Source organism: Carassius carassius, chromosome 8 (genome assembly GCF_963082965.1).
Source record: "Carassius carassius chromosome 8, fCarCar2.1, whole genome shotgun sequence".
NCBI classification, from domain to species: domain Eukaryota; kingdom Metazoa; phylum Chordata; class Actinopteri; order Cypriniformes; family Cyprinidae; genus Carassius; species Carassius carassius.
Genome location: NC_081762.1, coordinates 3,353,742 through 3,364,865, shown reverse-complemented (window position 1 = coordinate 3,364,865; position 11,124 = coordinate 3,353,742). Strand labels below are relative to the sequence as shown.

The following is an 11,124-nucleotide window of genomic DNA, read 5'->3' as shown; positions in this document are numbered from 1 at the left end:
TTGATTCATGAGCTGAAGCTGTGTGTTTTTCTCTCCTACAGAGGGGGAAAGAGCTCTTCCATCCATTCCAAAGTAAGTCATAAATCCACTTCCCTGTCGTTCATGAGCTGTTTAATAAACTCACGTCAGACGCCAGATTCATTAACACTTAAACACCACCAAAACTGGTCAAAACTAGAGCGGGGCATATATCAAACGCTCACTGTATATATGTGATCATTTTGTTGGTGATGGCTTTATTATTTATTCATTTATTTATTTTGTCCTTGAAGTTCACCTAAAATGTAAGCATCATTAGACTAATTTAACATCAAAAGTCTAAAGAAAAAAAGTTATATTAATATATGAAACATTTATAATATATATATAATAATATACATATATAATATTTTAATAATTTCATATAATAATCATATTTGTTTATTTTATTTATTAAAAAAAGAACAGTGCCCATTAACTTTCCTAAAGAATGTTATTAGGCTTATTTAACATAAAAAAATCTAGATTATATTAATTAAAAATATATATATATTTTTATAAAAACTAAGTATTTTAAAATAATTATCTTATTTTTTTATTTGATGCCCATGAACTTTCCTAAAAAGCACCATTAGAGTAATTTAACATCAAACTGTGGAGAGAAAAAAAAGTATATTATTATATAACATTAATAAATAATAATATAGCTAAAAAAAACATTTAACTTTTTAAAATAATGTTTAATTAGAAATTATGTTTTAAATTAGTAATTACAAACATTTTAACATTTTAGAATATAATATGTAATATAATATATAATACTGCATAATATTTATATAGTTATATTTATTATTTCAACATTTTATGATTTTTTTTTTCTAGGCTTATATTATAAAATACTGTATTGTCAACTTCTAATTGAGGTCTAACTGAAGAGTTCTGATTCCACATGTTGCATTTAGTACATGAAAAACACTTTAATATAATTTTGATAATCATGTTAGCATGCATATTTGCACCAGGTGCCAGATAAACACACACATCCAGAAGTTCTCATGTTCACGTGAGCTACTGGATAAATATGTCTTGTGTGCATGAACACAACTGTAAATCAGCGTTCAGTTCGTTACTGAAGTCATTTCTCCACAGACTGGCCAACAGTGAGAAACGGCTGGAGGCGGTCCGGCCAGGAGTTCGTACCATCTCTGTTTCAGGTAAGACACCTCTCACATCAGCTTGACTGATTATCTGTCAGATCTGTAAAGCAGTTCATATCAAAATAGGATGATGCTTAATTCCCAAAGTCATTTGTGTTCAGTGTAAGTCTCACCAGTTTAGTTTACAGCACAAACAGACTGCACACACACTATTACAATTATAGTGTAATACTTGATGTTAGAGCTTTGTTTAGTTCTCTAACCCTGAGTATGACCAACAGTCACTGAGCAGACATTAGTAATAATAAGATCAGAGTTTGACACTTCACACTCCAATTCATATTCCTTATGGATTAAAAAAATGAATTTGAATGTTTGTTTTACTTTGAAATATTGCAATCAAATGCAGTTTCACATCATCTTTTCCAGCATATCTCTGATGTCTTCTAGATGTTGGGCTGGTTTCTGCAACATCTGCACACATTTAAAGCTCACAGTCAGCTGTGTTTCAGATGTTTCATGCTCATGAACGTGTCTGCTGATTACAAACTGTTTACGCTGGAGATTTTCAGCACAATCGAAATCTAAAACCACTTTTTGAAGTATATAAAATTAAGTTATTCTCATACTACTCGGGATATTGCACTTTCTTGGTGTGTTTTTGTAATGGTACCTGATTTGCAGAAGTCTTATAGTAAATCAAGTGCTAAAATAATACAAAAGGTTGCATTTTATTACTGGTGTGAAGTGAGCAGATAGTGAAAGTCTGAGCGTCTCAGATCGTATGTGGTTTGTCAGGCTGAAGTGTTTTGTCACGGATCTGGATGATAAATATGTTTATTGCGTCTCCATTCGTCCTGCCATGTTCTCTTGCTTTGCTTCACTCTCTTTCTCATTCTTCACTGAAGACTCGGTGGTTCAGACGCCCACCAAAGCTGCTAAAGCTCGGCGCTTTCTCCTTCCGTTTGTCCTCTGTTCCCATGATTCTCCTCCTAAGGGTACATGCTGTTCCTGTGTGTGTGTGTGTGTGTGTGTGTTAAACACTAACCCTCACCTGCTCTCCACATGTCCTGTAGTATCATCTGTTTCTCATAGAGTCACAAGTGTATCAATAGTGCTGAGATTCATTCTCAAGTCTGTTTTCATCTAACTAGAAGTGTGGATGTGATTCTGCCTCCTTGATCAGTCAAATCACATTCTTTTAAATATTTTTTGTGGTTACATGCATTTAATTATGTGTATAATATTGCATTATATATATATATATATATATATATATATATATATATATATATATATATATATATATATATATAAATTATTTACATATAAATATATACATGTAAATGCATGTTAATATTTTCAAAATATATTCTGTATGTGTGTGTATATTTATATATACATAATAAATATACACAGTACATATACATAAACAAAAACTTTTATTTTGGATGTGATTAATTGTAAGTGTATATATATCGTTTTTTATTATAATGAGGGGAAATAAATATTTAAAATTAAAGTGCAGCAGATTTGATACATTTGACAGCAGTAGCCTTCATTTTCCTTGTGCAAGATATGTTTTGTATTTGTGTTAGTGATGAAATGCTGATGACGCTTTTTTGTGAGACTAACCCATTTTTTTTTTTTTTGCAAATTGCATTAAACATAAAAACCTGCCCCAAAATAAGATCAGAGATTTTTCCATGCGAACCGCACTGAATTAGAGCCATGGCAGAACAATCCATGCAGATGTGTGTCCACGTCCCAATTGAATCTCATCCCACACATTCCTGCAGCACGTCTAACCCAATATAACCCACACTAATGACTGCCAGGACTGCGACGTGTGTGTTTTCATGTCTGCTGGTGAATTAACCTTTCTCCTCTCTGTTCTTTGCATGGACCTGCAGAAGATCTAAGCGGAGATGGTAATGTTTGACCTGCAATCTTCATTTCTTTCCTCTTAACTAACTCTGTGTTTAGAAAGTTACTGGAATCTAGTCAGCCTTGCATAGGTTCTAGTTTAGTTCTAGTGTGTAATTTGTGAGTGTGCTTCACTTTAAGTGCACTTGAAGTTTCTTTTGCTCCCTTCATTCCTCACAAGTGCAATTATTTAGAGAAGCGAGTGACCTCTACCAAAAAAACAAAACTACAAATGAAATCTGTTTAGCGTGAAGACGAAAGAGTCACTTCCCCTTGTCTTACTGGAGCTCAACCACAGAGCTGCTCTCTGATTGGCCGGTCGGACAGACAGCCACTCGGATGGAGGTCAGAGAGTTTAAAAGAGAGAAGTGCACTTGAGTTTGAGTGTGTGAGAGTCTTGATGGAGGAGATTCTTGGCTGGTTGAGTGGCTCTAGTTTGTGTAGTGGAAGGTTACGTGTGTTTAATATACTGGTATACTGACGTCTGCTGCTCTCTCCCTGCAGAAACAGACGACTATGCAGAGATCATAGATGAGGAGGACACCTACACCATGCCCTCTAGTAAGTACCCTCGCTCGTGCCGCTTTTTAAGTGTGTGTAACTGCTGTCTTCCGGGATCCAGATGTTTCTGTCCAAATCCTTACAGTTTTCTGAGCCAAATCCTGAGCTTCTTTTCCTACTGTCTGGCTCGTTTGGTTTGTTGATGTGGCGGCAAACGAAATTTAAAGTATTCCAGCTCTCACATTCCAGAGTATTCTCTCTGGAAACTCAATTTGTGTCGCACTTTAAAACATTTGTTTCATTTGGGTGTATGTGTTTGGATTGAGCTTTGCCTCGGGGACGTCCTTAACAGTTAAAAGGATTCATAAAGTATTAATCATCTCTAAAATTGCTAGGTTCCTTTTAGGGTTTGGAGTTGAATCTGCATTGGCTTTATATAAACACACTGGAGGTCCGTGATGTGTCCTGATTTAGTGAGTGTGTGTGAGTCAGCGACTGCACACTAACATTCACGAGTGTGTGACTTTACACACAATCACAGGATTCTCAACACACACCGACTCGAACTGTGTGCTATACGAGTGTCTTTAAGACAGCTGAATGAAAACTTCATCATTTACTCACTGTCATATTTTTTTACAGTGCAACACAAAAGCAGATGTTTAGCAGAATGTTCATGCTGCTCTTTTCCAGTCAAATAACATTCTCAAAACGTTAGCACTAAAACATTGTTTATAGTTCATGGAACTTTTTACTGAAGCCTTTTAGTTTTCATTTTTTTAAATGTTACCGCTTTCGGAATGTTCAGAGAACTTTCAAAAGTAACATTCTAAAAACGTTTCCAAAGTCATAAAGCTGAATGTTCACTTAAGCAGGAAAAAATATGACATTTTGAACATTCTGAGAAGGTTTCATAATTTAATGGGAACATATTCTTAGAACATTAAGTTGTCAGCTGAGTGTCGAGCTCCTAAAGAACACAAAAAGTTGTTTGTATGACTCAAGGAACTGTATTAAATGTCTTTTAGAGGCAAACATTTTATGATCACAATGCAGATGTTTGGCATCAGAGGACTATAAACATAGTATGTGAGTCATGAGAACTATTTTTATTGTGCTTTTGCGAGATGCAAAACAACATGTACTAAGTTTTGTAATATTAAGTTATTTTTGTGCTTAGAAATATATACCAGTGGGGTAAGAAAAATGAGCTTGTTTTCCCTTTGAATCACATTTATTTTTCTTACACCATTCACCAGTCGCTTGTTTGTAAATGAGCAGCTTGAACATTTCTCGTGTTTTATTCTTTGAATTTATTGCTCATATTCCAGGGAATTGTTAAGTTGTCCTCTGCTTAGTTTGTGTAATGCGTGTTTTATACCAGCTCTGTTTGACATGTCTGTGTGCAGCTCTCCACATCTCATCCCTCTGTTTCTCTCTCTCTCTCTCTCTCTCTCATCCTGAGCTTTAATTCTGATCTAAAAGCCGATCTCTGACTTTTCTCTTTAACAACCAGCCGAATGCTTTGGATTATACACAGGTAACACCATCCTTCTGTTTTTCTGTTCTGTTTCTCTCTCTCTGTCTTAGTTTTGCTGTGCTTGTGTTAGACGCAGGTTCCTCCTCATATCACAGACTAATGCAGGTTTTCATAAAAATAATTTTGTGCATTTCATGGGAATCAAACCCATGTCTACCATTGTTAGTGCTACGATCTAAAATATAGATGCTGGGATATAAAAGAGGTATTTTAACATCCAAAACACACCACACAGCATCTTTAAGCCTTTATATTATTATTAAACATCTTTATTTGATTGTTTTTTATAATATAATATATATTTATAGAATTATGTCATTATTAATAATATCCAATTGATATGTTTTTGACATTAAATACTTTGTATAAGTAAAAAACCTGCAGTCATTGATATGTAGTCAAACATTAGATTATTATTGTTTTTTTATTTTTTTTTATTTTTTTGCTCGGTTATATTTTTAAATAGTTTTGTGTTTGTTTGTTTGCATTTAGAAACAAATTGTTATTTTTTTCAATAAATGCTGCGTTTTTTTATGTTGTTGTTGGTTTTAAAAGTTCGGATTCACTATGATTTTTATGATTTATTATTTTACTGTAAAATTCAACAATGTTTTTTTACTTTTATATTTAAAAATCACAGTAAAGAAATGTTAAAAAATATTTATTTCTCAAATCAATTGTGCATTTATGCATTTTTTACTTTTTTATTTTGTTATATCACAATTTCTACAGAACACTGAGGACTTTATTGAAGACTTATTTTAGATACAGTACAGATTTTGTATAGTACATTAGTTAGAGTGGACTAAATATTTATTTAGATAAATGAAAATGAGCCTGTGATATATGTGCAGTTTGTACAATGTGTCGTCTCAATGTTTTAAGTTTTCTTTATATTCATACATAGTCAATTTTTGTCATGTAGAGACAGTTCTTCTGTCCCTCGCAGCTTCATCTTCATTCGTTCACAATTAATCTTGGCATCCACTCTGACTAAAGTCTTTGTTCGTGACCTCAGTGTTTCTAGTCTTGCAATTGGCGACTTTCAAACTATTTGGCAGATGGCTGAGCTCTGCGTTCGGTAAATATTGTTGATCTCGGACACAGCCGCTCGTCTTCTGAACTTACAGGACACTCAGTGTTTGTGGTCTGCTGGTTCATCTGATGTTGAGCTTCTGGTTTTTGACGCTTGGTTTCTTGTGTTTTTCATCTGTAGCTCAGGACTATGAGATCCAGCGGGACAGAATCGAGTTGGGACGGTGTATCGGCGAGGGCCAGTTTGGTGACGTCCATCAAGGGGTTTACATCAGTCCGGTAAACAACAGTCCACAGAAATATGAATCTAATAAACACTGCACTGGCCCTGAATAGACTGGTGGCCCTTTTAGTTCTCTTCCTAAATCGGTTAATGTCAGAATCCCATATTTTAGAGTGAGAACTACTCAAAATGATACAAAACTATTATTTAGCATAAACTGAACATAACACGAGCAGTAGAGGAGATCTGACTGCATTCATTACGCTCAACCTTAAAACCCTGTCTTTAACAATGTTCAAGCTAAGAAGTATGTTTTAAATATATATTTTTAGATCATTTTATAAAACAGAAAATTTGATATAATATGTGATTACCAGCTAGTACAATCTATCATTTGGTCCCAAACTAGCTCTCTATTGATCAAGCTAATTTTTTTGTTAAATTTATGGAATACATTGTATATGGAATATACATTTTTATATAATAAATATTTTATAAAAATGAATATATTTGGATCAAATAATTTATATAATATCTAGGTTTATAAGTAAGTCTGAGCTCTTAATTCAGGCTAAATCGGCAACCAATTTTTTTATATTTACATTTTAAAGAATGTTAACAATTAAATGATTTTAAAAAATCAGATTTGTATGTGTATTTTATTTAATTATGTTTATAAACTGTATTTAAACTGTATATATGATATACAAAATATTATAATACATTTATAATATAATAACATTTATAATAAATTTCATATTTAGAATTTTTTTTTTTTTTTTTCAAGATGTTCCAAATGTATTTTTTGAAGCTATTGAAACGAACTAAAATGTCAGTTTTTGTGGGTGTATGGTTTTACTACAGTGTGCTTTTAATTTGTAGTCTTCCTGAATTCATGCTGGTAGTTTTTGCTGCATGTTCTGTCCCTGACAGGAGAATCCTTCGTTATCTGTGGCCATCAAGACGTGTAAGAACTGCACCTCAGACAGCGTGCGCGAGAAGTTCCTGCAGGAAGCTCGTGAGTAAATAAATTAAATAAATACATTTATGCATTTATCCAAAGCGACTTACATTGCATTCAGGCTCACAATTTTTCCAAACATGTGTTCCCCGGGATTCGAACCCCCAACCTTGCGCTTGCTAATGCAATGCTCTACCTTGTATCAAGTATTTTTACCTTAGCTGTTCCATCTGAACACATGATGCATCGTAGTCTGATTGAAATCATTCGGAATCGTGATTTATTTTTAGTTTATTTGAAGTTGAATGTGAGAACTGTCAGAATCCCACTTAACCAGCGTGTTGTGCATGTGATGCAGTGAGAATATCTGTGGTTTTCTGATTGACAGTGACGATGCGGCAGTTCGACCATCCGCACATTGTGAAGTTGATCGGAATCATCACTGAAAATCCCGTCTGGATCATCATGGAGCTGTGCACGCTTGGAGAGGTCAGACGGTGCTCTCATTCTTTAAACTGGCGCAGATCTCAGACTCTATGAAATCATCTGGAATCGTCTTCTTTTTAGCTGAGGTCGCTCTTGCAAATAAGGAAGTACAACCTGGACCTGTCCGTGCTGATTCTGTTCTCCTATCAGCTGAGCACAGCGCTGGCGTACCTGGAGAGCAAACGCTTCGTGCACAGGTGACTGAAGACCTCCAGTCTTTCCTCAGTTTCCTGCTCGTGGTGCCCTGAGGTCAATGTGTGTTTTGTGCAGGGACATCGCTGCCAGGAACGTGTTGGTGTCTTCCACAGACTGTGTGAAACTCGGTGACTTCGGTCTCTCCAGATACATGGAGGACTGCTCCTATTATAAAGGTGTGTCAAACTGCTCTTTTAAACAAGATACAGCGTGATTTACTTGTGTATGTGCACAAGAAGTCGTGCGTTTTCATTAAAGCACTTTCCGTAGTTGCTGTGCATTCTCTGGAAAAAGTTGTGCTCAATGCAAACAGGCCTCCGTTAGAAATGTTAGCGGAGTAAGGACACAGCGTCCTCTGGTGGAGAGTCAAGGCATGTTTGAGTGTTTATAGTGTGTGTTTCCAGCTTCTAAAGGAAAACTTCCCATCAAATGGATGGCTCCTGAATCCATAAACTTCCGTCGGTTTACCTCGGCCAGTGACGTCTGGATGTTCGGTGAGTGCTTGGGTGATTAATATTTCATTACATACTGCATTGTAACAGTATGATTTTCCCTGAACACCATCACCATGCTCCCTTAACACCATCTTTCTGTTGTTAATGCCGTTTTTGTTTTTTACATTATTGTTAAAAGTATTAATTTGATCAATTTTACTCTTGTTAAGATTATACGATTAATTATAAGATTTTCTCTTTCTTTTAATGTATTAATCCTGCACCGAACTCAGGCTTGCATCATCACTAAACTAAATTAATTTATGAAGTAATGCTCAGTGATTTGATCAATCGAACTTCCTCAGACTTAAGTAAGCAAGGTTGATTGACAAGAATATTGCAAATGTGTGTGTATATATATATATATATATATATATATATACACACACACACACACGCACATATATACACCTAAATTTATATTCATTTTAATATAAAATGACTTAATGTTATGATATATTTATAATATGAAATATAATATGTAATTTATTAAACTATACTGTTGTGTAATAATTGTTGAGTTGTATATTTTATTTGAGTTTATTTGTGATTTGTGATCCGTGTCTGTGTCTTCTCTCAGGTGTGTGTATGTGGGAGATCCTCATGTTGGGCATCAAGCCCTTCCAGGGTGTGAAGAATAACGACGTGATCGGCCGGATAGAGAACGGCGAGAGGCTAGCGATGCCCCAGAACTGCCCTCCGACCCTCTACAGCCTGATGACCAAATGCTGGGCGTACGACCCCAGCAAACGCCCGCGCTTCACCGAGCTCAAGACGCAGCTCAGGTCAGTCTCAGATGACTGAGTTTGTGCAGATAATCAGATGCTGTTGTAGTTGTCAGGTTCTGACACTAGAGGGCGCAAGTACACCAGCAGAACTTCAACAACACAGACATTCAGCCTCCACTCTTCTGCATCTACTAGTTATGTGCGGCTAGTTCCAAAAATAATGGCTTTTTTGCTATAGCATCAAACTTAACTTTTATCATTTGATAGCTGCAGATGTCTTGTATTATCACTTTATCACATAAACTTAATTATCACTTAAAACAGATTTTGTAAAGAGAAAAAAAGTATTCATAAACTTGTTTATGTCAAGTTTATAAAGCATTTGCACATTTTTTATCACTTGCAGTTTGTAAATTAAATGATATATTCTGAATACTTCTTTTAGTCTTTAAAACAAAATGCTTGGCACTTTTTACTTCTTTTGATTTGATAAGAGTATTAAAGCAGATACATTTTATATAATTTGAAAAGTCTTATTTTGTGAAAAAAGAAAAATTATATATATATATATATATATATATATATATATATATATATATATCTTTTTTTTTTTTTTTTTTTACTTGGCATCAGTATATTAGGTAATTTTTGACTTTTGGCATATCAGCCGTTTTTGATTTTCAGGATGCAGACCTGCATTTATTAACAAATTAATATTAGCATTGTAAATGTAGGCATTGCATTGTATTTTTACTCATTCTGTGTGCAGCTGAATATAAAGGTCAGAAAGTGCCGCTCACGTAGTAATTTTGCTTTTCAAATACACAGGTGAAGCATTCATTACTGTAAGTTGTTTGCTTTCATTTCTGTCCTGGCCCTCAGAAATCGTCCTGTCTTTGTCAGGAAGAGATTTGAAACGGGCCAAACATTCGCTTGTGTAATGCACATCACACTGACTCCGAACTCTCTGAAAGCATCTTCCCGGAGCTCTCTGCTGATTCTCTGTGTCTGTCTGTGCAGCACTATCCTGGACGAGGAGAAGGCCCAGCAGGAGGAGCGTTTCCGTATGGAGATGAGGAGACAGGTCACCGTGTCCTGGGACGCTGGCAGCTCAGACGAGGCTCCTCCCAAGGTCAGATCTCCATCACATCTACTCTCTGTGTGAGACAGAAAGAGCTCTGTCCCTGATCAGATCTGACGGAGTGTGTTTTGATCTCACAGCCCAGCAGACCTGGTTACCCGAGTCCTCGATCCAGCGATGGTTATTTCCCTAGTCCTCAACACAATCACTACCAGGTAACAGGACTTACACACACATCAGCAGAAAATAACACATCAAAAAATTTAGATGCACGCCATAATGCAGAGATACAAGTTTATGTATCAAAAAAGAAAGTACAACTGCACAACTAATATCTGTAGGCATATTAATTTACTTACTTCAGCTAATGGCTTTTTATGCATATGCAGTCAATTGTATTTTGTACAGATTTCTGTATTTTCTGACCTGATGAGAATTCAAGGGTTGCATGTTTTTAACTTTGTAAATAGAATTGTTTATAAATCTGTTGTCAACAAAAGAGAAAGTGTAAGATCTCCCAGCAGTTTTCCACTTTCTCTATAGTTTTAATGTTTGAAAGAAAAGAAATTAGGGAGCCGCACACATAATAACATAATGCAACATTTATGAGCATGAAAGAAATGAAAATAAAATTATACAGTATTGAAAGGTATTTAATATTAATATTAAATAATAAGACTAAATCTATTTATTATTTTATTTTTATCTTTTATTGCAAACTTATTTCAATCCATTTTTCATCGAATACTTGTATTTCATTAAAAAATAAATAAATAAATAAATACATAAATAAAATAGTTTTATAAATCTATTTAATA

The 11,124-nt window shown here is 34.8% G+C and overlaps 1 protein-coding gene across 8 annotated transcripts in view; it reads left to right on the top strand.

The window, feature by feature from the left end:
• LOC132144988 (focal adhesion kinase 1-like) overlaps window positions 1-11,124 on the top strand; it is an 82,024-nt gene that overhangs the window by 58,619 nt on the left and 12,281 nt on the right. For 3 of the 8 annotated variants that reach the window (XM_059555638.1, XM_059555633.1, XM_059555632.1), the window contains 14 exons: window positions 42-72; window positions 1,129-1,193; window positions 3,050-3,067; window positions 3,567-3,623; window positions 5,080-5,103; window positions 6,320-6,417; window positions 7,295-7,379; window positions 7,711-7,811; window positions 7,890-8,005; window positions 8,079-8,179; window positions 8,408-8,497; window positions 9,078-9,282; window positions 10,246-10,357; window positions 10,447-10,521. In XM_059555638.1, coding sequence (XP_059411621.1) covers window positions 42-72; window positions 1,129-1,193; window positions 3,050-3,067; window positions 3,567-3,623; window positions 5,080-5,103; window positions 6,320-6,417; window positions 7,295-7,379; window positions 7,711-7,811; window positions 7,890-8,005; window positions 8,079-8,179; window positions 8,408-8,497; window positions 9,078-9,282; window positions 10,246-10,357; window positions 10,447-10,521 — 1,178 coding nt within the window. Of the gene's footprint in view, window positions 1-41; window positions 73-1,128; window positions 1,194-2,044; window positions 2,135-3,049; window positions 3,068-3,566; window positions 3,624-5,079; window positions 5,104-6,319; window positions 6,418-7,294; window positions 7,380-7,710; window positions 7,812-7,889; window positions 8,006-8,078; window positions 8,180-8,407; window positions 8,498-9,077; window positions 9,283-10,245; window positions 10,358-10,446; window positions 10,522-11,124 lie in introns of all 8 variants that reach the window. The other 5 variants (XM_059555634.1, XM_059555635.1, XM_059555636.1 and 2 more) reach the window with 3 other exon arrangements.